Genomic DNA, 26,258 nt, shown 5'->3' on the forward strand with positions numbered 1-26,258 from the left:
GCGGTGGCCGGGGAGGGGCGCCCCTCGGGGTGGCACTCAGGGGGCCCGAGGGAAGAGTGAGAATCCCGAGGCTGGAAGCGCGGGTCCCCAAATTCGTGTCCTCTGAGAGGGTTCGGAATTGAGCCGAACGGCCTAGGTGGGACAGGTGTCGGGCCGTTTCAGCTCCGGCGTCACCCTCGTGACCACTTTCTGATATTTCCTGTTCCCGCGTGCTGCAGCCCAAAGTCGCGTTCCCTGGAGGTGCGAATCGCTGCTGGAACCTCGGCGCCGACGCCGGCAACAGGTTAACCGATGTCTTCGGCAGCGTGATGTTGACTGGCTCCGCTTCCTTCTATGATTGCTACAAATCGCAGGTCTTTGAGTAAACTCCACCCCTGTTCAACTCCGCCCCTGTTACACAATTTGTTCTCAAATTAATTTACTCGAGCCTCCGATTCATAGGGGTTTAGTGGCTCCACAGTTAAGGAAAAGAAAACCGGAGACAACCTTTTTTTTCTTTTTCTTTTTCTTTTTTCTTTTCTTTTTTTTTTTTTTTTGAGACAGGGTTTTGCTCTGTCTCCCAGGCTGGAGTGCAGTGGCGCCATCTCGGCTCACTGCAACCTTCGCCAGCCGGGCTGAAGCGATTCTTGTGCCTCAGCTTCCTGAGGCGCACGCCACCACGCCCGGCTGCACTTTTTTGTTTTGTTTTGTTTTGTTTTTTGAGATGGAGTTTTGCTCTTGTTGCCCAGACTGGAGTGCAGTGGCGCGATCTCGGCTCACCGCAACCTCCGCCTCCCGGGCTCAAGCTATTCTCCTGCCTCAGCCTCCCAAGTAGCTGGGATTGCGGGCATGCGCCACCACGCCTGGCTAATTTTGTATTTTTAGTAGAGACGGGGTTTCTCCATTTTGGTCAGGCTGGTCTCGAACTCCCGACTTGAGGTGATCCGCGCACCTTGGCCTCCCAAAGTGCTGGGATTACAGGCATGAGCCACCGCGTCAGGCCGTTTTGTTTTGTTTTTTGAGACGGAGTCTCGTTCTGTTGCCCAGGCTGGAGTGCAGTGGCGCGATCTCAGATCACAGTAACCTCTGTCTCCCCGGTTCAAGCAGTTCTTCCGTCTCAGCCTCCTGAGTAGCTGGGATTACAGGCACCTGCCATCATGCCCGGCTAATTTTTATGTTGTTTTTAGAGACAGGGTTTCGCCATATTCCCCGGGCTGGTCTCGAACTCCTGGGCTCCAGCCATGCTTCCGCCTCGGCCTCCCAAAGTGCTAGGATTTCAGGCCACTGCGCCCAGCCCAGTAACAATCTTTTTTTTTTTTTTTTTTTTTTTTTTTTTTTCCTTTTTTGGGACGGAGTCTTGGTCTGTCACCCAGGCTGGCGTGCAGTGGCACGATCTTGGCTCACTGCAAGCTCCACCTCCAGGGTTCACGCCATTCTCCTGCCTCAGCCTCCCAAGTAGCTGGGACTACAGGCACCCGGCATCACGCCCGGCTAATTTTTTGTATTTTTAGTAGACACGGGGTTTCACCGTGTTAGCCAGTATGTCTTGATCTCCTGACCTCGTGATCCTCCCGCCTCCACCTCCCAAAGTGCTGGGATTACAGGTGTGAGCCACTGCGCCCAGCTACAATGTTTTAAATACAGTGTTTTCAGAATATATACTTTGCTTTGAAAACAAATTAAGGCCGGGCGGGGTGGCTCATGCCTGTAATCCCAGCACTTTGGGAGGCCAAGGCGGGTGGATCACCTGAGTTCGGGAGTTCAAGACCAGCCTGGCCAACATGGTGAAACCCCATCTCTACTAAAAATACAAAAATCAGCCGGGTGTGGTGGCAGGCACCTGTAATCCCAGCTGCTTGGGAGACTGAAGCGGCAGAATCTTGAACCAGGGAGGTGGAGGTTGCAGTGAGCCAAGATCATGCCACTGCACTCCAACCTGGGTGACAGAGCAAGACTCCCTCTCAAAAAAAAAAAAGAAAAGAAAAAAGAAAACAAGGAATAAGATTTTTCATTGATTTGTTTCCATCTTGTCCTCAGCATAACATGAGGCCAGCAATGTAAGAAAATCCACTTATTTAGTAAGATCAAAATATATTTTTTTTCCTTCAGGCATTTATTGCAAGTTGGTACAGACATATTTTTGATAATTTAAAGGTGAAAATTTCACTTTACTCCTTTATTTTCTGGTTTCAACAATGTCTTAAATTACATGCTACCACTTACCTCACCAATACATTTAGATTTATTAATCAAAGGAAATAAAGCTTGGGTAATGTAAGTAATTTTCATTTGAAATTATTTAACCAGGACATCAATGTTGATATTGTTGTACTTTGAATTATAACAATATCTAGAAATAAATTATTTTATTTAATCTACACTAAGAAACTTGTATATTATTATGCCACTGTACAGATTGAGAAACTGAGCCTCAGAGAGCTTGATTTGTGCCCTAAATGTCAAAGCTCAAGTGGAACCCAGACCATAGTTCCACTGCTCTCTGCAGTGTTTACATCTGGACTAAAATTTACTTGGATTTAATTTCAGTTCATTGTTTTAAGTATGTTAAGGATATAAGTGATACATTTTTAAGTTAATCCAGTTAATATGCCACTCAAATATTTGCATATTTCCTGGCCTCTGTTAACGAAAGGGATGCAGATATTTCAAGTATAATTATGTTTGAATCCACCACATTACTTTAGTTGTTTTAACCCAAGAATACAAAAGTTAAGTCAATCTTTTAAAATGATTTTTATTTGTAATATTCAAAATTTGCTTTAAAATGTAAAATGTACTTGAAAGAATACTCCAAATATTTTTAATTTCAAATACTGTTTACTCATTTGACATTACATAATCTGAAAATGTTCCTTTTGTTTAAGCAACTATTTCAAAAAGATGAACAATTATTTATGTCACTTTGGATACTTCACACAGTAAGAGTGGGCCTATGATGATAACTTTAGAACTCAAGGGATAAAATTAGGAAAGAAAGATAAAAAGCCTTTGTAAAAGTTTCTGCTAACCAACAAATTCTGGGAAGGTAGTTTTTAGTTTTAGCTCTCAGCAGAATGCCTTCTGTGTTTCCATTTCCTTAGCTTGAGAATAGTTGTAATATAAACTATACACAGAAAAATTATAATGTGTGGATTTTAAATAGAATCATAACCAGAACTTGAACAAATGGTTGTAAAATATTTTGAGATTCTTTAAGATGGATGATTGGAAAGTATTTCTTAATGTTCACATTTTGTTGGTATCGTATAACATGGTTGTATAGTTTAAATGTTTTTCAGTGATCATATCTATTAGGAACAAAAATTTAGAAATATTAACAGAATAAAAGCAATTAGAAAATACTTTTAGCCAGAATTATATCTTTTCTCTCTCTTTCTCTTTTTCTCTTTTTCTGTCTTTCTCTTTCTTCCTTCCTTCCTTCCTTCCTTCCTTCCTTCCTTTCTTTCCTTTCTTTCCTTTCTTTTTTGACAGAGTCTCTCTCTGTCACCCAGGCTGGAGTACAGTGGCTCAATCTTGGCTCATTGCAACCTCCGCCTTTTGGGTTCAAGTGACTCTCCTGCCTCAGCCTCTAGAGTAGCTGGGATTACAGGCACCTGCCACCACGCCTGGCTAATTTTTGTATTTTTGTAGAAACGGGGTTTCACCATGTTGGTCAGGAGTTGAACTCCTGACCTCAGGTGATCCGCACACCTAGGCCTCCCAAAGTGCTGGGATTACGGGTGTGAGCCACTGCGCCCGGCCAGAATTATATCTCTTCTGTATTTAGAAGAAAATACTATTTTCATTGTGTTTATGTCTGGGTATTTATAGTTATTGCATCTCAGGTTTTAATAGTTCCTTATCTGGAGAGTTAAAAATTTTGAATTTATACTTTCTGTCTTCTTTAAGGAAGCATTTTCTAGAATAAACAATGTATAAATTAGCTTAATCTTTTTTTGTTTGTTAAATTCACTTTCCCTACACGGTCCTTCAGGGTTTGAATCATTAAAATCTTAAAACCCAAGGCCTGGCAAAGTGACTCACACCTGTAATCCCAGCACTTTGGGAAGCCAAGGCAGGAGGATCACTTGAGGCCAGGAGTTTAAGACCAGCCTGGGCAACACAGCAAGACCCCATCTCTATTAACAGAAAAAAAAAAAAAAAAGAAACTTAACACCCAAACTTTTTGTTTACTCAAGTTCATTATAGAAGCATTCACCGAGGCTGCATGCAATGGCTCACGCCTGTAATCCCAACACTTCGGAAGGCCCAAGGCGGGCAGATCACTTGAGGTCAGGATTCGAGAGCAGCCTGGCCAACATGGTGAAATCCTAAAACTCTACTGAAAATACAAAAATTAGCCAGACATGGTGGCAGGTGCCTGTAATTCCAGCTACTTGGGAGGCTAAGGCAGGAGAATCGCTTCAACCTGGGAGGCAGAGGTTGCAGTGAACCAAGATCTCGCCACTGTACTCCAGCCTGGGCGACAGAGTGAGACTCTTGTCTCCAAAAAACAAACAAACAAAAAAGATACTGTATAAAAGGCCCGGGACTAGAAGGAAGAAGACCTTGAATTTTGGTTTTAGATTTGTTACATATTGGCTGAGTGACTTGCAGCCTCAGTTTCCTTGTTTTTAAAGTAAGATAATACTCATGTCACAAGGTTTACTGAATATAATATATGTGAAATTTCTTTGAATAGTGTAAAATTCTATATAAATATACATTAACTTTTTTCAGAGATTGGGGACATTAAGACTGACTTTTATTTATTTATTTATTTTTGACACGGAGTCTTGCTCTGTCGCCCAGGCTGGAGTGCAGTGGCGCAATCTCGGCTCACTGCAAGCTTCCCCTCCCGGGTTCACACCATTCTCCTGCCTCAGCCTCCCAAGTAGCTGGGATTACAGGCTGCCACCACCACGCCTGGCTAATTTTTTGTATTTTTAGTAGAGACGGGGTTTAGCCAGGATGGTCTCATCTCCTGACCTCATGATCTGCCCACCTTGGCCTCCCAAAGTGCTGGGATTACAGGCGTGAGCCACCGCGCCTGGCCCCAAGACTGAATTTTATATATAATTTATTAAAAATAACATTGCTAGTATCCACATAATGCTTATCTATTCAAAGAATTACAAAAAAGTATAATAATTGTAAGTATTTTATGCCACGGACCAGCAACAAGGAGCCAGATCTGCCCAATGCCTGTTTTGTAAATAAAGTTTTATTGCAGTGCAGCCAAACCCATTTGTTTATTGTCTATGGTTGATTTAGTGCTGCAGCATTAGAGTTGAAGAGTTTTGACAGCAACCTTAATGGCCAGCTAAGCCTAAAATATTTACTATTTGGCCTTTTGCAGAAAAAGTTTGCCAATCCTTGGAATAAAGTAAGCTTAAGTCACTAAGTCTACATTTGAATGTAATTCTCCCAACTCTTACACCTGTGTTATTTCCCCTGCTTTCTTATTTTTCTAATATTCTATAACAAATGAAGTTTTGATGTATCTGATAAACATTTCTTAAAACTTTCAGAGTGAAGACAATGTAGACCTAAGGCAGACCTATACTCCATTTTCTTCAACAGAATATTCAAGTTCTGTAGATTCTTCACTTTTCTGTGCACCATGGTCTACTTACGGAGATGATATTAAACAACCTTCTAATTCTCAGCTCAATATAAAGAACAGGTAAATTAATTCATTTCTCAGGGTAATTGAGGTAATTTTAAATTTAATTACATAGGAACTGAGGTTTATTTGCTCTCTGTTCCCTACATCAGCATTTTACTGTTGTGGCATTCTAGGTTTTTCATACTTTTAGGAAAGTGTAAACTGGGCAGTTATTTGTGTATAGTTTTTATGGTGTTTTGTTTTGTTGAGACACGGTCTCACTCTGTCACCCAGTCTGGAGGGCAGTGGCGAGATCATGACTCACTGCAACTTTGAACTCCTGGGCTCAAGCCATCCTCCTGCCTCAGCCTCCACAGTAGCTGGGACTACAGGTATGCACCACGGTGGTCAGCTAACTTTAAAAACTTTTGTTTCCTTTTCTTTTTAAGAAATGAGGTCTCACTTTGTTGCCTAGGCTGGTCTTGAACTCCTGGTCTCAAAGCATCCTCCCACCTTGGCCTCCCAAAGTGCTGGAATTACAGGCATGAGCCTCTGCCCAGCTAGGTTATTACTTAAAAAAATTCATTAGTGGGAACATTTAGTGCATAAATCTTAAGTTCTTCTTTCTAAAGATGACTTATATGAATGAGTTAAAACTTTTAGATGTTTTTGTCATCCAGTTCTAAATTTTCCATTTTTTTCCTTCACAACTACAGAACAAACAGGGTTTTATCAAACATAAGATATTTTAAATTATTTTTCTGTTCAATTCCACAAATAATAAGGGCCCCCTGTACATCAGATGCTTTTCTATGGGGGATACCAGAATTTAAACATGGCAAATATTATCCTTGCCTTTATAATCTTGATGATGATGATGATGATAATGACGATGACGACGATAACTAGGATATTATGGGAGCCTATTGCAAAGAGGAGCCCTAAGGGAGTGACATCTATCTTTAATTATGTATGGGAGCTATTTATAGCGGCTGATGCATCTGTAGTCTAATCAGGAAATAGTTATTTGTATTTATTAGAAAAGTGTTAAAAATTAAAATTCTTGGCAAATTCTCTAAATAATGGTTTTATTAGAAAGTCCATATAATACATAATTCTACAAAAAACAAAAATATTTTTAAAGTTGATATATGCTATTGAAAAAATTCAAGCCTATTTCTTCTCAGCTTTTGGCTAAGATCAAGTGAAAAAATTCAAACTTTTCAGAAATATGTATCAAGAAAAGTGAAAGTCTATCTTAACCTTCTCCCCCGCCACCCAATAACAGCTGCTAGCAATTTGGTATACATTACATTGAATTTTTTTTAGATATATACTAATACATAATTACACAAAAAAGCTTTTATATTGAACTTTTATGAGATAACACATGTAGTAGAAAAGGTATTGGACTTATAGGCAGACTATTTAGCAAGTATGAAGTAGTTTGGCAAGTCATATACCCTTGCAAAATACAAGTTTCTTAATATCTCAAATGATCATTCATTTATTCAACAGATAATAACAAAAGATTACTAATGCTTACCCTTCCAGTGTTATAAAGATCAATTAAATATGAGTGTTATGCAAATATAAGGTATTTTATTTCTAAAATATCCCAACACTATGAAATGTTGAAATATGAAAAAACAGGAAGTTACAATTTAGTATAAAGCAACGTACAGGGCTGGGAGCAGTGGCTCACGCCTGCAATCCCAGCACTTTGGGAAGCCGAGGTGGGCAGATCACAAGGTCAGGAGTTCGAGACCAGCCTGACCAACATGGTGAAACCCTGTCTCTACTGAAAATACAAAAAAAATTAGCCAGGCGTGGTGGCACGCACTTGTAGTCCCAGCTACTTGGGAGGCTGAGGCAGGAGAATCGCTTGAACCTGGGAGGTGGAGGTTGCAGTGAGCAGAGACTACGCACTGCAGCCTGGGGAACAGAGTGACACTCCATCTCAAAAATAAATAAACAAACAAACAAACGTACAGGTTGAGCATCCCAATCTGAAAATCCAAAATCCAAACTGATCCAAAATCCAAAACTTTTTGCTGACATGATGCTCAAAACAAATATTCATTGGAGCATTTCAGATTTTGGATCAGGGATGTTCAACCAAATATACAAATATACATTATATATTTGAAGTATAATGTATATTTCCAGAATCCAAGAAAAAAACCTGAAATCCAAAACACCTCTAATCCCAAGCATTTTGGATAAGGAATACTCAACCTGTATTACTTCTAGGAAGAAATTACCCAAAAACTGTAACAGGTAAAAGGTACCAATCTTCCATGTGCTTGTGGTTTTTACATTTTGTATTTAGTCAGTATCAGTTACTAGGTGGATTTCTGGGATATAAGGAACTCCATCCAGTCATGCTTTGCAAGGATTAAGGATGGCTCCCAAATCTGTTACATGTAAGGAACAACTGCAAAATTGCTATGGTGTCTAGGATGACCATATCACATTTCACTTTTTTATCCAGTATTTAGTATAGAGTCACAAAAATAGAGCATCAGGTTCATATGGTTTTCAAACTGCAAATGAGGAAGCTGAGCAGGTGTTGATGGAATGATATATAATAGGACAAGACTTGCTTTCAGGAGCAGCTATGATACCAATCATGTCTGTGACATCATAGATGAGAGATTTATATCTTGGTCACCTAAAATGAAAAGCATGTGTTGTGGAGAAATAAGAGGTAAGCATACACTGTAAGTTAGATATAGGATTTGAAATGAAGGAGAAATATTATTTGGAAAAGACATTTCCACATAAAATATTTATGTGGAAAAGAAAATATTCTTGAGTTCTAGTCTCTTCTTTATTTGAAATGATGGTATAGATTCAGTCCAAATATTTTATAGATAAAAATGGTAAGGTAGGATAAGTCTGGAAAGAGTAATCAATATATTGTATTTCAGCACAAATTCATTTATTTTTAGGATTCAAACAGAAAGAAATGACTATGGCAGTGAAACAGACTTATATGGACTTGTGTCTAACATTTTGGAAGAACAAGATAAGTCACAGCCATACTTTGCTGAAGGGTTAGTATATAATCTATATAGTATATAACAGGCTTTTAAACTAACATACACTAGATTACCCTGTTTATTAACTTTTATTTTTACTTACTAGTGGATCATCTGACACTAGATATCTTAATTCAAATATTGTTTCAAGGAGACTTGATTTTGCTGAAGTATTTGCTATACAATTGGAAGTTCAGTCTAAGGTTTTGTGTAAGGACTTTCATTGAAAAATTATTCTTGCATAATTCAGAGCTATTTCCCTTGAGTTCATGAATGAACTAAAGATTGGCTTAAAGAATATAAATTCAAGGGAGCTTTTATACATAGATCCCAAAGAATAAAACTCATTACTACTATGCAGAAATACATATGGATTTTATTCATGTGTTAGAAAATTTTTTAATGTTTTAATTGTTTTATTTGAGTGTGGAAGCCATATTACGCAAATATCCTATTTCATAAATAGGGAAGTATGTAGCACACATATAATCAATTAAAATACTTTAATTTCACAGAGTTTAAGCAAAACACATCTTTTTTCATTAAAAAAAAAAAACTGTGGTCAACAATGCTTTTATATAATAACCTAATAACCATGGATTTACTGGTTTAGACCTTGAAGAACAATGGATGTACCCCTCACGAAGTGATCATTCTAACTGTCACAATATGCAGACAAATGATACAGCTAAGACAACATTCCAAGAATATCCATTTACCAATGGATATTTTCTGCTTACTATAGATAAATCATCTAAGACCATGAAGTCACATATTAGGCCTTAGTTATTGTCTCTTGGGAAAGTACAGTGAAGACATTAAAATGCATATTTGGCCGGGCGCGGTGGCTCAAGCCTGTAATCCCAGCACTTTGGGAGGCCAAGACGGGCGGATCACGAGGTCAGGAGATCGAGACCATCCTGGCTAACATGGTGAAACCCCGTCTCTACTAAAAAAAATACAAAAAAAACTAGCCGGGCGAGGTGGCGGGCGCCTGTAGTCCCAACTACTCGGGAGGCTGAGGCAGGAGAATGGCATAAACCCGAGAGGCAGAGCTTGCAGTGAGCTGAGATCTGGCCACTGCACTCCAGCCTGGGTGACAGAGCGAGACTCCATCTCAAAAAACTTAAAAAAAATAAAAAATAACTAAAATGCATATTTATATAACATATAGCACATTTCATGTGATAGATAATTATCTGGAGCTAATGGTAGCTTATAAAGCAGAGTTGAAAGGGATTAGAGAATGGTGACATGGGGCAAGATAAATGTTTTTGAAGACCTTTTCTCCCTCTTCCACTGAGGAAATAAAGTCTTTAAAACCTAAGTTGTAATTAAATATATTTATTTGTTCTAGGACCTGCTCCTCCAATTTAAAGTCAGTTTGGCCAATGAACACAAGCAGATTTGCAGATCACCATGACCTCTTAACAGAAACCAAAAGGCCAATAGATACAGCCATCTCTCAGCAAGCTTTTTATAGTGGTGAATCTATGTCAGCAATGGAAAAGCAATACCTGCATAACAGTAATCTCACACCACAACAAAAAATAGATGAACTTTATCATGGATTTACTGGTTTAGACCTTGAAGAACAATGGATGTACCCCTCACGAAGTGATCATTCTAACTGTCACAATATGCAGACAAATGATACAGCTAAGACAACATTCCAAGAATATCCATTTACCAAAAACTGTTTTACACCACAAACTGGTCTGTCTGACATCATGAAAGAATCAGGAGTTGATATTTACCCTTATGGAAGGGACAGAATATGTACTAAAGGTCTTGAAGCACCATTACAGCAAAAAAGGGCAGAGATGTTTCTTTCTCAATTTAATAGATACAATGAAAATGTAGATTATTGTAGATACCCAGAATATATTCATCCTAATAAGGCTAAGCTTAATAAATGTTCAAATTTTAGTGTCCAAGATAGCAAAAAATTAGCCAATGGCACACCTGAAACACCAACTGTAGAAGCAGATACCTACACAAAGCTATTTCAGGTTAAACCAGCAAATCAGAAAAAAATGGAGGAGACAATCCCTGACCAGCAGAATTTCACATTTCCAAAAACTACTCCACATCTGACAGAGAAACAGTTTGCAAAGGAAGCAGCATTCACTGCTGATTTTGGCTTAACCTCAGAATATGGACTAAAACCTCACACAGCTTGTCCCGCTAATGATTTTGCTAACGTCACAGAAAAGCAACAGTTTGCTAAACCTGATCCCCCAAATTCTGAGTATTTTAAATCAGTGAATTTATTATCAAACTCAGCAACATCTTCAGGAGGTATCAATTTAAACAGACCAACTTGGATGAATGTTCAAACAAAAAATAACACTCCTATTCCTTATCGAAATCAAGGTAACTTGATGAAATTAAATAGTCATTTAAGTGCAGCTTCTAAAGGTTCTAACCATTCTTCAGATTTCCCCCAACTATCATCCACAAACTTAACCCCAAATAGCAATTTATTTCAGAAGTATTGCCAAGAAAACCCTTCAGCATTTTCTAGTTTTGATTTTAGTTACAATGGTGCAGAAAGAATCCAATCTGTCAATCACATAGAAGGACTAACAAAGCCTGGAGAAGAAAATCTCTTTGAATTGGTTACAGATAAAAAAATAAAGCAGCCAAATGGATTTTGTGATAACTATTCAGCTCAGCAGTATGGGATAATTGAAAATGTAAACAAACATAATTTTCAAGCCAAGCCCCAGAGTGGACATTATGATCCTGAGGAAAGTTCAAAGCATTTAGATGGCTTATCACAAAATACATACCAAGATCTACTGGAGTCACAGGGTCATTCTAATAGCCACAGAACGAGAGGTGGAGACAGTATTAATAGCCGTGTGAATCGCACACAAGCGTCATGCTTTTCTAATAATTATATGATGGGAGACTTAAGGCATAATCAGGGTTTTCAACAACTTGGTTCAAATGGGTTTCCCCTAAGATCCACCCACCCATTTGGCCATTCAGTTGTTCCACTGTTGGATTCCTATGACTTATTTTCTTATGATGACTTAAGCCATTTGTACCCTTATTTTAATGATATGATGTATGGTGATAATTCTTTTTCTGGTCTCGTGCCGACTTTTGGATTTCAAAGACCAATTAAAACCCGTAGTGGACCAGCCAGTGAACTTCATATTCGTCTAGAAGAGTGCTATGAACAATGGAGAGCGTTAGAAAAAGAGAGAAAAAAGGTAACACAAAGTTAACCATTTAGGAGTAACAGTATGTTCCTTTTGCCTGTCTTCATTCTGTTTACCTTAGTGTAGTTTAAGAGTTCTTGCCTTATTTCTTTTTGCTTTATTTGTTGTTGTTTTAAAGAGACAGAGTCTCGCTCTGTTGCCCAGGCTGGAGTACAGTGGCACAATCATAGTTTACTGTAACCAAACTCCTGGGCTCAAGCAATCCTTCCTCCTCAGCCTCCTGAGTAGCTAGTGCTACAGGCACATGCCACCATGCCTAGGTAATTTTAATTTTTTGTAGACATTGGGTTTCACTATGTTCCCCACGGTGGTCTCAAACCCCTGGCCTCAAGCAATCCTCCCACCTTGATGTCCCAAGTGCTGGGATTACAGGTGTGAGCCACTGCACCCAGCCAACTTGCCTTATTTCTGAGCTGAATTCTGTAATGTCCAGGATTTGCTATAAGTTCATGACTGTAAGGAATTAAGTGGGTTACTTAAAAACTAAAAATGGATGGGGTTGGCCAATGGGAAGCTTAAATAAATGAAGACGAAAAATGCTTGATATTTTAAAGTTATTGTTATTTTAAGTTGACTTGCCCTGAAGTAGATTTTTTTACCCCCTTAGTGGTTATAAGTTTATTTCTTTTAATTTTTTTAGTGTTAACCTGTTTGTATACTCAGGTATTCTATTTGTATTAAGATGATAGTTGGGCGCCGTGGCTCACGCCTGTAATCCCAACACTTTGGGAGGCCAAGGCGGGCGGATCACAAGGTCAGGAGTTGGAGACCAGCCTGGCCAACATGGTGAAACCCATTCTCTACTAAAAATACAAAAAATTAGCCGGGCATGGTAGCAGGCACCTGTAATCCCAGCTACTTGGGAGGCTGAGACAGGAGAATCACTTGAACCCGGGAAACGGAGGTTGCAGTGAGCTAAGACTGTGCCACTGCACTCCAGCCTGGGCAACAGAGCGAGACTCTCAAAAAAAAGATAGAAAAATACTGTGGTATTGTGGTTTACATTTGTTGCCTTTTGATACCAAAACAGAATTTTCATTTAAAGTGGTAATACTCTATTTATTAGGCTTATGAAAACTATTATTCATGGTCGAATCATATTTAGAAAATTCTAAAAAGTATATAATTTTTTAAAAGTATGTAATTTTTTACAGACTGAATTAGCCCTTGCCAAGAATTATCCTGGAAAAAAAGTATCCAGTACTAACAACACTCCAATTCCAAGGCTGACCTCCAACCCATCTAGAGTTGATCGCTTAATTGTGGATGAACTTCGAGAACAAGCCAGAGTAAGCTGTAAAAACAGATAACAGTGGATGGATATTTTGTTAAATTTTGTTAAAATTTCAGGCCAGGCATGGTGACTCACTCCTGTAGTCCCAGCACTTTGGGAGGCCAAGGCGGGCAGATCACCTGAGGTCAGGAGTTCAAGACCAGCCTGGCCATTATGGTGAAACCCCATCTCTACTAAAAATACAAAAATTAGCTGGGGGTGGTGGCATGTGCCTGTAGTCCCAGCTACTCGGGAGGCTGAGGCAGGAGAATCACTTAAACTCAGGAGGTGGAGGTTGCAGTGAGCCAAGATCACGCCACTGCACTCCAACCTGAGTGACAGAGCGAGACTTCATCTCAATAAATAAATAAATAAATAAAACTCTCATCAAGTTTTAGAACTTTGAAGGGTTTTTAAATCCCATTTACATCTAACTCTCTGAAATATATTTTTTCCATGTTTGTTCCTAGAACTATAATATTTAGGAAAGGAGCTGGGTGCAGTGGCTCACACCTGTAATACCAGCACTTTGGGAAGTGGAGGTGGGAGAATAACTTGAGCCCAGGAGTTTGAGACCATCCTAGGCAACATAGGGAGACCCTGTCTCTACTAAAAATTAAAAATTAGCTGGACATGGTGGCGCATGCTTGTGCTACTCAGGAGGCTGAAATGGGAGGATAGCTTGAGCCTGGGAGGTCAGGGCTACAGTGAGCCATAACCATACCATTGCATTCCAAGCTGGGCAACAGAGCAAGACCTTGTCTCAAAAAAAAAAAAAAAAAAAAATAGGAAAGGGAAAATAGTCTCAATCATTTAAAAAGTAATTTTCATAATTTAAATGGTTCTTGAAGCTCAAATTGGCAGTGGAGCTAATCTTCAACTGAAATAATTTTTTTTTAAAGCAAAAACCATTTTGAGTATTATTTATGGAGAAAGTCTCATTTCTTTGTCACATTTGTTTTCTAGCTTGATGAGCAAGCTGTGCTTACATAAGATGGTAACAGGGAATTATCATCTTTCCTTTTTTTTTTTTTTCTTTTTGAGGCAGGGTCTCTTTGTCACCCAGGCTAGAGTACAGTGACATGATCTACGCTCACTGTAGCCTTGACCTTCTGGGTTCACAAGATCCTCCTGCCTAAGCCCCCAAATAGCTGGGACTACAGATGCACACTACCACGCACAGCTAATTTTTGTATTTTTTATAGAGACAGGATTCGCCATGTTGCCCAGGTTGGTCTCAAACTTCTGAGCTCAAGCAATCCACCCGCCTCAGCCTCCCAAAGTGCTGGGATTACAGGTGTGAACCACCACGCTCAGCCAACAAAATACTTTTGTTTTGGCAAAGCAGGATATTATTTCAAGTCAAATGTTGTAAGAATCCTCATGTTAAGTCATTTTGTAATTGAATGATTATTCCTGTTCTTTGTAATTTCAGAATTTTCTAAGCAACTTAGGGTAGGTAAACTTTTCCTTTTTTGACCTTCCTCTCTTAAAAACTTAGTTTTCCAAATAAAATTTGATAAAGATTCCTGGGGAAAAAATGCAGCCAAATGGATTACCTCTATGATTGAATAAAACCATTTTAGGAATTAGAACATGAGTCAAATTTGTAAATCTGTACAATGGAATTTATCTATGGTACATTCAGAGCCTAACATGAGGTACAGCCAGATGTTAATAAAAACTTCAGTCTTTTATTATTTAAAAAAAAAAACTGTTCCAAATTAAAATTTCTTTATCTCAGTAATACATTTCTAGGAAATAAAGGATGACATACTGTGGATAGTGATATACTTTTCCCAGCTTTGCTTATGCTTCACATTAATTTAGAAGGATGTATTTATGCCTGTTATAATAATTTTATTTTCTCTACAAAAATTAGCTGGGCATGGTGGCATGTGCCTATAGTCCCAGCTACTCAGGAGTCTTAGGTGGGAGGATCACTTGAGCCTGGGAGGCAGAGATTGCAGTGAGATGAGATGATGCCACTGCATGCCAGCCTGGGACAGGGTGGGACCCTATCTCAAAAATATATATATATATTTTATTTATACTTAGCAGCATTATTTCAATAACAGAGGGTTTAAAAATTACTATTTTCTAGTTTGCTAGCTTTGTAGAATTTTGAAAAAAAATACTTTTTAAACTTTATTAAAAATCATCCTATGCAAACTTTTCTTTTTTTGAGATAGAGTCTCACTCTGACAAGATCCTGGCTCACTGCAACCTCTGCCTCCTGGGTTCAAGCGATTCTCCTGCCTTAGCTTCCTGAATAGCTGAGATTACAGGCATGCACCAGCACACCCGACTAATTTTTTGTATTTTTAGTAGAGATAGGGTTTCACCGTGTTGGTCAGGCTGATCTCGAACTCCTGATCTCAAATGAGCCGCCCGCCTCAGCCTCCCCAAAGTGCTGGGATTACAGGTGTGAGCTACAGTGCCCAGCCCCAATCTGCACATTTCTTTACTCTTTATCATTTGCTCAAAATGATTGTCTTATTTAAAAATAATTAGTAGTTCCCTGGAGGTTTTTTTTGAGTGTTTTGTTTTCCCCTGAAGGATCTGGCTGATACACAGTTGAGAGGAAAATATTTAACATCTGGAATAGACTTATTACAAAGAAACTTAATACAAGTTTGAGGTTAGAGAAACATTAATTCCAGTGCCATTAGTTTCTTGAAAAGCCTTTTCCCCTTATATTCTCCAATCAGTGAATACCAAGTTCTAATATCAATTGTTAAATCATTTAACTCCCAAAGACAATTGTTGTATTTACTTGATCTTAAAACTGCAATTATTCAAAAAGTTATCTTTCCATACACTTTCCAAGTTTAGAATTTGAAACAAGTTAGGCATATGAAACATACTCCCTCTACTGACCTAATATATCAGTGCCTTTTTTTAAGTTTCATTATCCAGAGGATTGAGAAGCATCCTAATTTTCTTTAGCAGTTTTGACAGTTACAGGAGTCATTTTGTATTATTTTAATGTAAATTTAAATCAGTATTTTCTGTATTATGGATTCCTTAAAGCTATCACTAGTCAGTATTACTATCTGAATATTTCTGATTTCCAAAAAGGGAACATTAGAGGCCCAGAAAAATTAAAGACTTATTGAGGTCAGGATTAATCAATCAAGTACTTCTCTTTTTAGCTCAAAACTTTTTCCATTAGATTACAATACTTCCTAACAATGCTGTTTGCAGGCTGGTCTCTTATTTGCCAAAAACAGTATCAGATCTTGTATTTGCACTGTTAATGACATGGTAATGTTTGAATATTTAACATTTTCATTGATGCTTTTCAGTAATCAACTGCCACATATTTTTAGAATTAACATAGACAAGTAGATAGAAAACACTTTCCATTTTTGTTTCCCCAGCATGGTGTCAGGACACTAAGCATTCTTTGATTTATTGAATGAATATTATTGCTGTCATCTCTATTCTGCTTCACTGAAGATTTGTTTTTACTTAAGTTAAGGGCAGGACATGTCTTACCAAAATTTAAAATGCTTCCCTCAGGTTGTGACTTTACTAGGCAAAATGGAACGTCTTCGGAGTTCTCTTCTTCATGCCAATATCTCTACTGCTCTTGATAGACACTTGGAGTCTATTCACATTGTACAGTCACGTAGAAAGGATGAAATTGTTAATGCTTCCAATCGGCAAAGGCAAGGAGTTCCTAGATGCCAAGATGACAGAGGTAAAAATATTGATGCATATTCTTGTGATAAGTTAGTGCAATAATTTAGGTATTGATAAAGTCAGATTCTGAGGTTGAAAGATTAGATTTCTAAAATTAACACTTATCTACAGAATAAATTGGTAAATAATCTCCACATTATTCACTCCAAAAGTATTTCCATTTTATTAATTTTGTCTATTATAACTGTTTTAAGATAGTCTGTGTTCTACTCAAAGTATAGTCACTATTGTACAAGTCAGAAATAAAGTATCAATAATTTTAAATATTTTAATGATAAAGGACAGGACTTTGGTTCAATCAATAACCATCCTTTTTTTACAAAAATAACATTTGATCATTTAGTAGCAAAAGCACTGGGTTTTGTAAGATTTAACAGATATTTAAATGGCATTTAATATGAAATTATCCTGAATGTTTATTTTACAGATGTTTTTGCCCTTGCTTCAGCAATTAAAGAGATGTGTGTGGCTACTCGGAAAACACGCACTACTCTGTGGTGTGCACTGCAGATGACCTTGCCAAAAACAGCCAGTACAGCTGATGTGGTAAAGGCTTTACAAGATACAGTAAACTGTGAAGATAAAGTCCATGAAAGCATAAATAGTAGCAATCCAATGAACCAGAGAGGTGAAACAAACAAACATTAAGGAAATGACAGCAGAAAGAATAAAAAGCTGATAAATATATCAAGACATGCTAAAAATTTTTTAATGAACTTGTCAAACTTTCAGTATGTTTTCTTTCAGATTTAAAGTTAATACCAATACCTTAATGAAGTCTAACTTCTATTTAAAAATCTTCTATTTGAAGTGAATCCGATATAGTTTTAAGTAAGCTCAAAGGTACAGTTGACTACTCAAGAGTTGTGAGTAGTCAGATAACAAGTTTAAGTAAATTAAATATTTCCTAACAGCTAAAATATGCTTAAACCCATTCTGCCATGCAGGTAAATGCAAATGTGAAATTCTTCTAGGAGATAAGTTTAATTTAGGTCTGTCTTAGTTAGGTATAATTCCAAATAATGAATCTAAGTGACTGTAACCCAATTATGGCTACAGCCTAGTAACCAAGACAAGTTTTGATTGTGATATAAAAGTGTTTTCCTTGCAAAACTGGATAATACCTGGGAAACAAAGGAAAGTATGGATAAACCCAATATTCATGTAAAAATTTAATATTTAAAATACTACCATATTTATAAATTTGAAATCTTAATGCCTAAGTATATGGAGGGAAATGCATCTGATTCTCCTAAATTAATGATAAAAGTGCCAGTGTAAAAACCATGCAAGTTACTGAATATAAAACCTATTCAGATCATTTGTATATATTCTTTAACTTTTAATTATATTATCAATTATTAAATGTTTCCAATTTTAAAGTTATTTAAATTGAATCATAAAACATTCCCTTTGTCTGGATCTTTTAGACTTGATACACAGTAACTGAAATAATGACTACTGTTTTAATACCCTTAGTTTGCTGCCTTTTATGAGGGTATCACGAAGTTCTAAAATGTATTTTTTAAAAGGTTAATCTCTAACTAGTTTAGCTTGCAATTGGTTAGTGTATATTTTGTGTAGTTGTGTTCATTAGTTTGCTTCTGTATTTTTTTAAAACTATTGAAAGCTTTTTCTGTTTCTCATCACTTAGTATCTTTGTATAGAACTTGAGTAATTTATTCATTAATATGAAATGTTGGTATTATGTGACTCAGAAGATCTTGGGTTTTAACATTTCTAGCATGAGTTAAACTATAATGTACTGATGAAATTTAATTGAAATATCCTTGACTAGAAACACTGATTTTTAAATGTTAGTGTTTTTCTTAGTTTTAGAAATTCTGGTGTAATCATACCACACAAATTTTCTTTAGATGATGTGCAGAAGAAACTGATTGAGAATGCAGGAGTAACTGTAGGGAGAAACATTTTGATCACTGATATGCCTTAGAACTACCCAAATGAATTACATTGAGGGTAGTCAAATAAAATAGATCATCTCACCACAGTCACTGCATAGAAAGTGGTTAAGTTTAACATAAGACATGTTGGATGTTATAAAAACAAATACTGTACTGAATTTAGTCTCAGGAAAAAAATAAATTACTTTGTTGAAAACATTTGGTTTCATTTTTCTAAATTTATATTAGTTTCTAACCTTAAGAGTCACTCATATCAGAAAGTTAAATGAATTTAAGAACTTATACTGTTTTAGATTTCACTATTAACACACAAGTAATAATGTTGGTTTATAAATCAATGCCATTCAGATATCCATGGATCTAACCTGATCTCCTTCAAAGATGAAATTTTTGCTCTATCTTCATGCTAATCCAGGTAAACCAGAATAAAAATTTTAGGGAAGCTTTTACATGATACTGGTCAGAAATGAAATACCAGTCCATTAATAAGAACCAAACACTTAACAAAAGTCTTTTAAATATTGTTAATCATATCACCCAATAGATAATTTTTAAATTAGTTGGTGTCCCTTTCAATGGCATATCCTCTTAACAGATGGTTCTTATGTAGTTGTATTTCTGAATTACAACCTATGAAAACATTGTACTTCTGAATTACAACCTATGAAAACATTACAAAACTTTTACAAAATTTGCATTAAAACTGATAAAACTGATGCTCCCGCCATTTCTAATCCAAAAGAACTTGGTGTACTAATTCTTTTTAATGGAAAAAGCAAAATTACCTTGAGTTGTTATCAGTGTCCCTCTCACTTGAATAATCTGCTACTATAAAGTTTTAGAGGGTTGAGAATTTATGCCTGAAATCCAAAATCTGGCCTAAAACTCAGTCTTACCATAGAAGATATGGTTGTTTAAAATTTGCCCTTTGCAGCTGGGCGCAGTGGTTCACGCCTGTAATCCCAACACTTTGGGAGGCTGAGGCGGGTGGATCACGAGGTCAGGAGATCGAGACCATCCTGGCTAACACGGTGAAACCCCATCTCTACTAAAAATACAAAAAATTAGCTGGGTGTGGTGGTGCTTGCCTGTAGTCTCAGCTACTTGGGAGGCTGAGGCAGGAGAATCGCTTGAACCTGCAAAGTGGAGGTTGCAGTGAGCCAAGATGGCGCCACTGCACTCCAGACTGGGTGACAGAGTGATCTGTCTCAAAAAACAAACAAACAAAAAAAATTTGCCCTTTGCAATACTGAACATTTTAGATGTAAAGGATTTATTAGCACCTGAGTCAGGTGGATAACTAAACTCAAAGCCTAATGAGTTGATCCTCTTTTTTCTGTTTAAGCATTAGTTTGAGAGTATACTTAACTGTGACATACATAGTAGAGTCCCAGAAGAAAGAACTGACTACTAACAAATTGAAACAAGTACCCTTCAGGGGACCGTGGATATAACCTGACTACTTCAGTGACAAAAATCAAGGTGAGAACAACCCAAAATCCCAAAATAAGGATTACTAAATTAAAATAGGCTCTATCATACCCTATCGCTACCACCACATAAAGGACTAAGACTGTAATAGTACTTCAAAGGACTTCAAAGCCAGTTTCCTGATGTTCCAAAAAACATGCTAATCTTTCTGATCTAATTCCTACTTCACAAAAAGGAAAACTGAGAAAGAGAATTTATGGATTCTAGGAAGAGATTCCATTAGTGGAATATAAGTTATAGGGCTAATCTAAACAAAGCATAAAATAAAAATCATCGCATTCCTAAGTAACTACTCACACATATTTCATTTCCATGGGTAAGTAGAAGGAATCAAAATAAGTCAGAAGACAGCAATTTAAATAAGATTTATTTTTTTTAAAGATGGTTATTTTTATTTTTTGCAATGCCACGGTTATAGGAGTGTATAAACAGGTAACACATCTCCTTTTCCTTAACCATGCTTTTTTTCTTAACCTTCTGCACAAAGGTAAAAGTTTTTGTTAATCTCATAGTTAATGGTATAAAACAGAGATTGGCAAACTTTTCCTCCAACAGGCCAGGTAGTAAATATTTTAGGTTTTACAGACCACATTATTTTTTCTTTTATAACTCTTTAAAAATGTAAAAATCGGCCAGGCGCGGTGGCTCACGCCTGTAATCCCAGCACTTTGGGAGGCCAAGGCGGGTGGATCACGAGGTCAGGAGATCGAGACCATCCTGGCTAACACAGTGAAACCCCGTCTCTACTACAAATACAAAAAAATTAGCCGGGTGTGGTGGTGGGCGCCTGTAGTCCCAGCTATTTGGGAGGCTGAGGCAGGAGAATGGCGTGAACCCGGGAGGCGGAGCTTGCAGTGAGCTGAGATTGCGCCACTGCACTCCAGCCTGGGTGACAGAGCAAGACTCTGTCTCAAAAAAAAAAAAAAAAAAACAGTAAAAATCATTTTTAGCTTGCACCATACAAAAACAGACTGGGCCAAATTCGGCCCGTGGGCAGTAGTTTGCCAACCCCTGGTATAAACTATCTACTTTGTCTTGTCAGAGAAATTGCCGTCCTTAGCTTCTAGACAATCTGCTGCCTGAAGTCAAGTGGAGAAGGGCCTTGTTTACAATTTAATGTGGTTTGTGACAGAAGTAGAAATGGAGAGCTTCTGCTCACTTTTGATTCTCCCAGTTTTTCCATTCACTCATTCATTCAATAAATTTGTTGAGCACCTACTATGTACACTCTTAAATATCTTGGTGTTAGCAGAGATTTCCAGTGTTTCTTCCTTAAAAGGGTGATTTCTCCAGTTTCTCTAAACGAGGAATTATAATTTCTTAATACTCATGTTTTAGGGAAAAATCAGGATTAAAATATCTACCAGCACTCAAGAGGGTACATGATTATACAAAATGAATCTAGCCAACAATGATATCCTTGCACCCAATAGTGACACAGCCTAGATGAGGGAAAACATGTAACTATCTCTATTTTAAAAGATACCTCTTTTCCTCCCATAGGCTGAAACTTAAAAAAAAAAAAAAAAATCAGATCTAGAACACCCGCCAAATAATTTCTTCCCATTTTCCTAGTTCTGCTGCCATGTTAACATAAAATATGGATCCAGGTAGGGCTCTTCATTAGCTTTCTATTTCAGCCATAAAACAATACTACACTTAACAGCTGAATACTGCCTCCAAAGCAATGTGCATGCCCACATTTTATCTCAGGGAGGGATTGATTATGTTTCTGCTCCTTCAGGATGAAAACTGTTAGCTTTATGAATCCTCCTGCTATTTATCCAAGGTGAGGGAAGACTTTTTAAAGTGGCCAAAAGGAGCACAGGACTTCAGTATTAAAATATAAAGGTGGCCCCCATTCCAGATCTTTGGTACAGTTATCAACTATAATAATCTGATTGCCCACCCCACCAAAACATAGCACATTTTGTAATTAGAAGTGATTGTGATTTTCCTTTTGACCATGTAAACAATAGGGGAAATGCCTTGGAAAACTATTTTGCAATGCACTCTCATTTCTCTTAAATACACAACCAGTTCTCCCTTTGATAATAAGTTCATGGAGGGGAAGAATAGAGTAGGCCAAGGTTATCGCTTTCGCTCCCCTCTCTGTGTCCTTTTCTTTTCCTTTTCCTTGCGCTCCTGCTTGGCTAGTTTGTCTCTCTCCCTCTGCAGCTTGTCCTGTTCCTTCTTCCTTTGGGACTCATCCCGAAGTGAGTCTCGCTCCAGTTTTCGGGCATTAAGGACATCTTCCACATTGGTGTTTCGGAACAGAACTACAGGTGAGTTAAGGGATTAGGGTACAGATCACACAGATCACATCTGCTGTCTTTCTTCATTATACTTATCCTCTCTCCACCTGCTGAGTCCTGAATGGTCTTTACCTATTCCTAGTCTTTTAAAAAAAAACCCTTACGTTTATCCTTGGTCTAACAGAGAAATCCTAAAGTTAAATTACAAAAGTTTTGAAATGTCCTTTGGAATAAAACTGTTACTCAGATTTATCTAAATATGAATTTTAAAATATTTTATCAAAGAAACAAAAAATTAAGAAAACAAAATATTTCATTGAAATGAAATTTCATTCTAGAATAAGTACTTTTATCATTCAATGGCAGAATATTAGAGAATCAAGGCTAGTTTTGGTGAACAGAGTAGTAATGTAACTGGCTAAATGTTTATGTACTTGGCACTGTTAAAATGCCTGAAAAGAGTTAAATAAGATGTTTAACCTTATTAAACTTTATCAATTTGGTTTTGTTCCTAGACTACTAAAGTTGAAGTGAAAACCACGTTCTAATAACCATAAACACTGGATTTATGAGATATAGAAAATGAGTTTAGGCTGGGCGCAGTGGCTCACACCTATAATCCCAGCACTTTGGGAGGCTGAGGCAGGTAGATCATGAGGTCAGGAGATCGAGACCATCCTGGCTAACAGGTCTCTACTAAAAACACAAACAATTAGCCAGGCATGGTGGCACACATCTGTAGTCCCAGCTACTCGGGAGGCTAAGGCAGAATCGCTTGAACCTGAGAGGCAGAGGTTGCAGTGAGCCGAGATCACGCCACTGCACTCCAACCTGGTGACACAGTGAGACTCCATCTCAAAAAAAAAGAAAATGAGTTTAACAACAGTCATCAACTATAATAATCTGATTGCCCACACCACCAAAACATGGCACATTTTGTAACTAGAAGTGATTGGGATTTTCCTTTTGACCATGTAAACAATAGGGGAAATGCCAAAAACTTTACCCTTTATTTCTTAAAACTTTAAAAACAAAACCTGTTAATACTAGATAAGGTTTTCTCCTGAGTAGCTAGGAGTACAGATGTGTACCACAAAGCCTGGCTAATTTTTAATATATATATTTTTTTCCTTGTAGAGACAGGGTCTCACTATGCTGCCAGGCTGGTCTTGAACTCCTGGACTCAAGTGATCCTCCCACCTCGGCCTCCCAAAGTGCTGGGATTATAAGTGTGAGCCCTTGTGCCCAGCCATCAGCACAAATGTTTCAATATGTCCATATTTTTAGCTTAAAGTGTTTGGTGTTTGTGGGCCGGGTACGGTGGCTCACGCCTGTAATCCCAGTACTTTGGGAGGCTGAGGCGGGCAGATCACAAGGTCAAGGAGATGAAGAACATCCTGGCTAACATGGCGAAACCTCGTCTCTACTAAAAATACAAAAATTAGCCAGTCATGGTGGCGCGCACCTGTAGTCCCAGCTACTCAGGAGGCTGAGGCAGGAGAATCACTTTAACCCAGGAAGCGGAGGCTGCAGTGAGCCGAGATCGCACCACTGCACTCCAGCCTGGGCAACAGAGCGAGACTCTGTCTCAAAAAAAAGAAAAAAAAAAAGTGTTTAGTGTTTGTATTATCTGACAAATCATAAGGTTTTTGAGGAAAAAGAGAAAATCTCAACATTATTTTATTATTTTTTGAGACACAGTCTCACTCCCATATCCCAGGCCAGAGTGCAGTGGCAAGATCTTGGCTCACTGCAGCCTTGACTTCCTGGGCTCAGGTGATTCTCCCAACTCAGCCTCAGGCACATGCCACCACACCTGGCTAATGTTTTGTATTTTTTTTTTAGTAGAGACAGGGTTTCACCATGTTGCCCAGGCTGGTCTCGAACTCCTGGGCTCAAACGATCTACCCGTCTCGGCTTCCTAAAGTGCCAGGACTACAGGTGTAAGCCATCATGCCTGACCTCAATATTATTTTAATTTTCTCCATAATGCTAGGCAACTCAGAGCTATATTCCTATATACAGGAAGTACAGATTTTTATTTTCCCTTAGAAATCCTTCCTCCAAACTAATCCCTTTACAGTACTTGTTAATGTGTTTTCTCTGGGGAAAGTTCTTGCTAAACTGACTATCTAGGACTGTCCTAGGAATGGGGCTTCCAATGCTAGCATGACATACGTTCCTGAAGGTAAAAGGGAGCTGCCAGCAATGACTGCAAAATAAAAACTGATCTCAAGAGGACTCTATGGAGAAACACATGGGGAGGGACCCAGAAGGATACGTTTGTCAGAACCAATGTTCATTGTGGTAGCACCTGAATCATCCTTCTCATCTGCTTCAGTAAGTGATGTTAAGGAAAGTCAGATGGAAAACAACAGTTGGCACATCCCAACCTAACATTAGAAAACATTCAATAGACTGGTAAGTAGAAAAAGCACACTGAATGGAGGGAGCACATTCTCAGGGATATGGCGATAAACCCAGGAGATTCATCTTTGGAAACCTCAACTTAGGAAAGATTGATGTATCTTCCATAAGGTCCTTTTCTTGGAGGCTGAAAAGAAACTTAAGTGGTCTGGGTGGATTGCCACATTACCTGGAAGCCAGATGACCTCTAAACAGTGGTTCTCAAAGTGTGGTTCACAAAACCCCCAGGAATGTATTAGAAATACACATTCTTGGGACCTATGCCAAACCTACTAAATTGTGGGTGAAACCCAGCAATCTGTGTTTTAACAAGTCCTCCAGGAGAACTACTGCTTTAAAATGTCTTTTCTAGCCCAAGATGAGAAATTATGTCACCAGAACCATAGATCTGCCAACCCTGGCAAGAAAACTCATAAGAAAAACTCAGAAGAGAGGCCGGGCATGGTGGCTCACGCTTGTAACCCCAGCACTTTGGGAGGGCGAGGCAGGCAGATCATGAGGTCAGGAGATTGAGACCAGCCTGGCTAACATGGTGAAACCCTGTCTCTACTAAAAATACGAAAAATTAGCTGTGTGTGGTGGCACGCGCCTATAGTCCCAGCTACTCTGGAGGCTGAGGCAGGAGAATAGCTTGAACCCGGGAGGTAGAGGTTGCAATGAGCCAAGATTGTGCCACTGCACTCCAGCCTAGGTGACAGAGTGAGACTCCATCTCAAAAAAGATTAAAAAAATAATAATAATAAAACTAAATAAATAAATAAAAAGAGAGAAACTGGCTCCAAAGAGCCCAAGAATTCTTTCCTAAACTAGTGATTACACAGCTGACATTTCTGGTATGATGTCCGCTGCATAATATGCCACATACTTCAAGTAGGCTCAGTAAGCAAAGCATTTCCTAAATAAGTATGAAATTCACAGGGAACTAAACCTGCCCCTACTGGCAACACTTTCTTTTTGCACAGTTCCCAAATTCCAGATTTATTCTGGTATTGCTTTGGGGGTTCAGCCTTACTTTTAACTACCTGGTCACATAAGAAAGAAAAGAGTCAAACTGCTCTAAATTTAGAGAATCTTTCACCCAAAAATACCCAGGTTCTAGTCCTGGTTTTGCCACTAATCTTCTGAATGCCTCTGATCACCCATTCATCTGTTGGTGTCTCAGTTCCCTTAATGACTGGGAAAGAACATAAAGATGGATTATACTACACTGTATAGAAAAGTATTATATGAATATAAAGAATTACAGCTATATTGTATTTTCTGAAAGCACAATATAAATGAACTATTAAGACTTTTTTTTTTTTTTTTTTTTTTT

At 38.1% G+C, this 26,258-nt stretch overlaps 3 protein-coding genes across 6 annotated transcripts in view; 2 read left to right on the forward strand and 1 right to left on the reverse strand.

Moving 5' to 3' along the window:
- SMCO4 (single-pass membrane protein with coiled-coil domains 4) overlaps window positions 1-288 on the forward strand; it is a 9,947-nt gene extending 9,659 nt beyond the window's left edge. The window contains exon 2 of the mRNA XM_011985994.1: window positions 219-288. Within this exon, the coding sequence (XP_011841384.1) occupies window positions 219-288 (70 nt within the window). The remainder of the gene's footprint in view (window positions 1-218) is intronic.
- Window positions 219-26,258, forward strand: part of LOC105543812 (chromosome unknown open reading frame, human C17orf104) — a 32,456-nt gene continuing 6,416 nt past the window's right edge. Inside the window, exons 1-9 of one of the 2 annotated variants that reach the window (XM_011985929.1) lie at window positions 8,278-8,297; window positions 8,542-8,646; window positions 9,989-11,855; window positions 13,019-13,153; window positions 16,663-16,843; window positions 17,273-17,391; window positions 20,116-20,252; window positions 21,765-21,871; window positions 22,440-22,546. In XM_011985929.1, coding sequence (XP_011841319.1) covers window positions 10,023-11,855; window positions 13,019-13,153; window positions 16,663-16,843; window positions 17,273-17,391; window positions 20,116-20,121 — 2,274 coding nt within the window. In that variant the 5' untranslated portion in view covers window positions 8,278-8,297; window positions 8,542-8,646; window positions 9,989-10,022 and the 3' untranslated portion in view covers window positions 20,122-20,252; window positions 21,765-21,871; window positions 22,440-22,546. Of the gene's footprint in view, window positions 354-5,510; window positions 5,666-8,277; window positions 8,298-8,541; window positions 8,647-9,988; window positions 11,856-13,018; window positions 13,154-16,662; window positions 16,844-17,272; window positions 17,962-20,115; window positions 20,253-21,764; window positions 21,872-22,439; window positions 22,547-26,258 lie in introns of those variants that run through there. The other variant, XM_011985930.1, reaches the window with a different exon arrangement.
- CCDC43 (coiled-coil domain containing 43) overlaps window positions 21,188-26,258 on the reverse strand; it is a 13,543-nt gene continuing 8,472 nt past the window's right edge. The window contains exons 4-5 of one of the 3 annotated variants that reach the window (XM_011985926.1): window positions 24,798-24,856; window positions 21,188-22,540 (exon numbers count right to left, since the gene is read on the reverse strand). In XM_011985926.1, the coding sequence (XP_011841316.1) occupies window positions 22,353-22,540; window positions 24,798-24,856 (247 nt within the window). In that variant the 3' untranslated portion in view covers window positions 21,188-22,352. Of the gene's footprint in view, window positions 22,541-24,797; window positions 24,866-26,258 lie in introns of all 3 variants that reach the window. The other 2 variants (XM_011985925.1, XM_011985927.1) reach the window with 2 other exon arrangements.

The sequence above is a fragment of the Mandrillus leucophaeus genome, unplaced genomic scaffold, assembly GCF_000951045.1.
Source record: "Mandrillus leucophaeus isolate KB7577 unplaced genomic scaffold, Mleu.le_1.0 Scaffold290, whole genome shotgun sequence".
Classification (NCBI taxonomy): Eukaryota; Metazoa; Chordata; class Mammalia; order Primates; family Cercopithecidae; genus Mandrillus; species Mandrillus leucophaeus.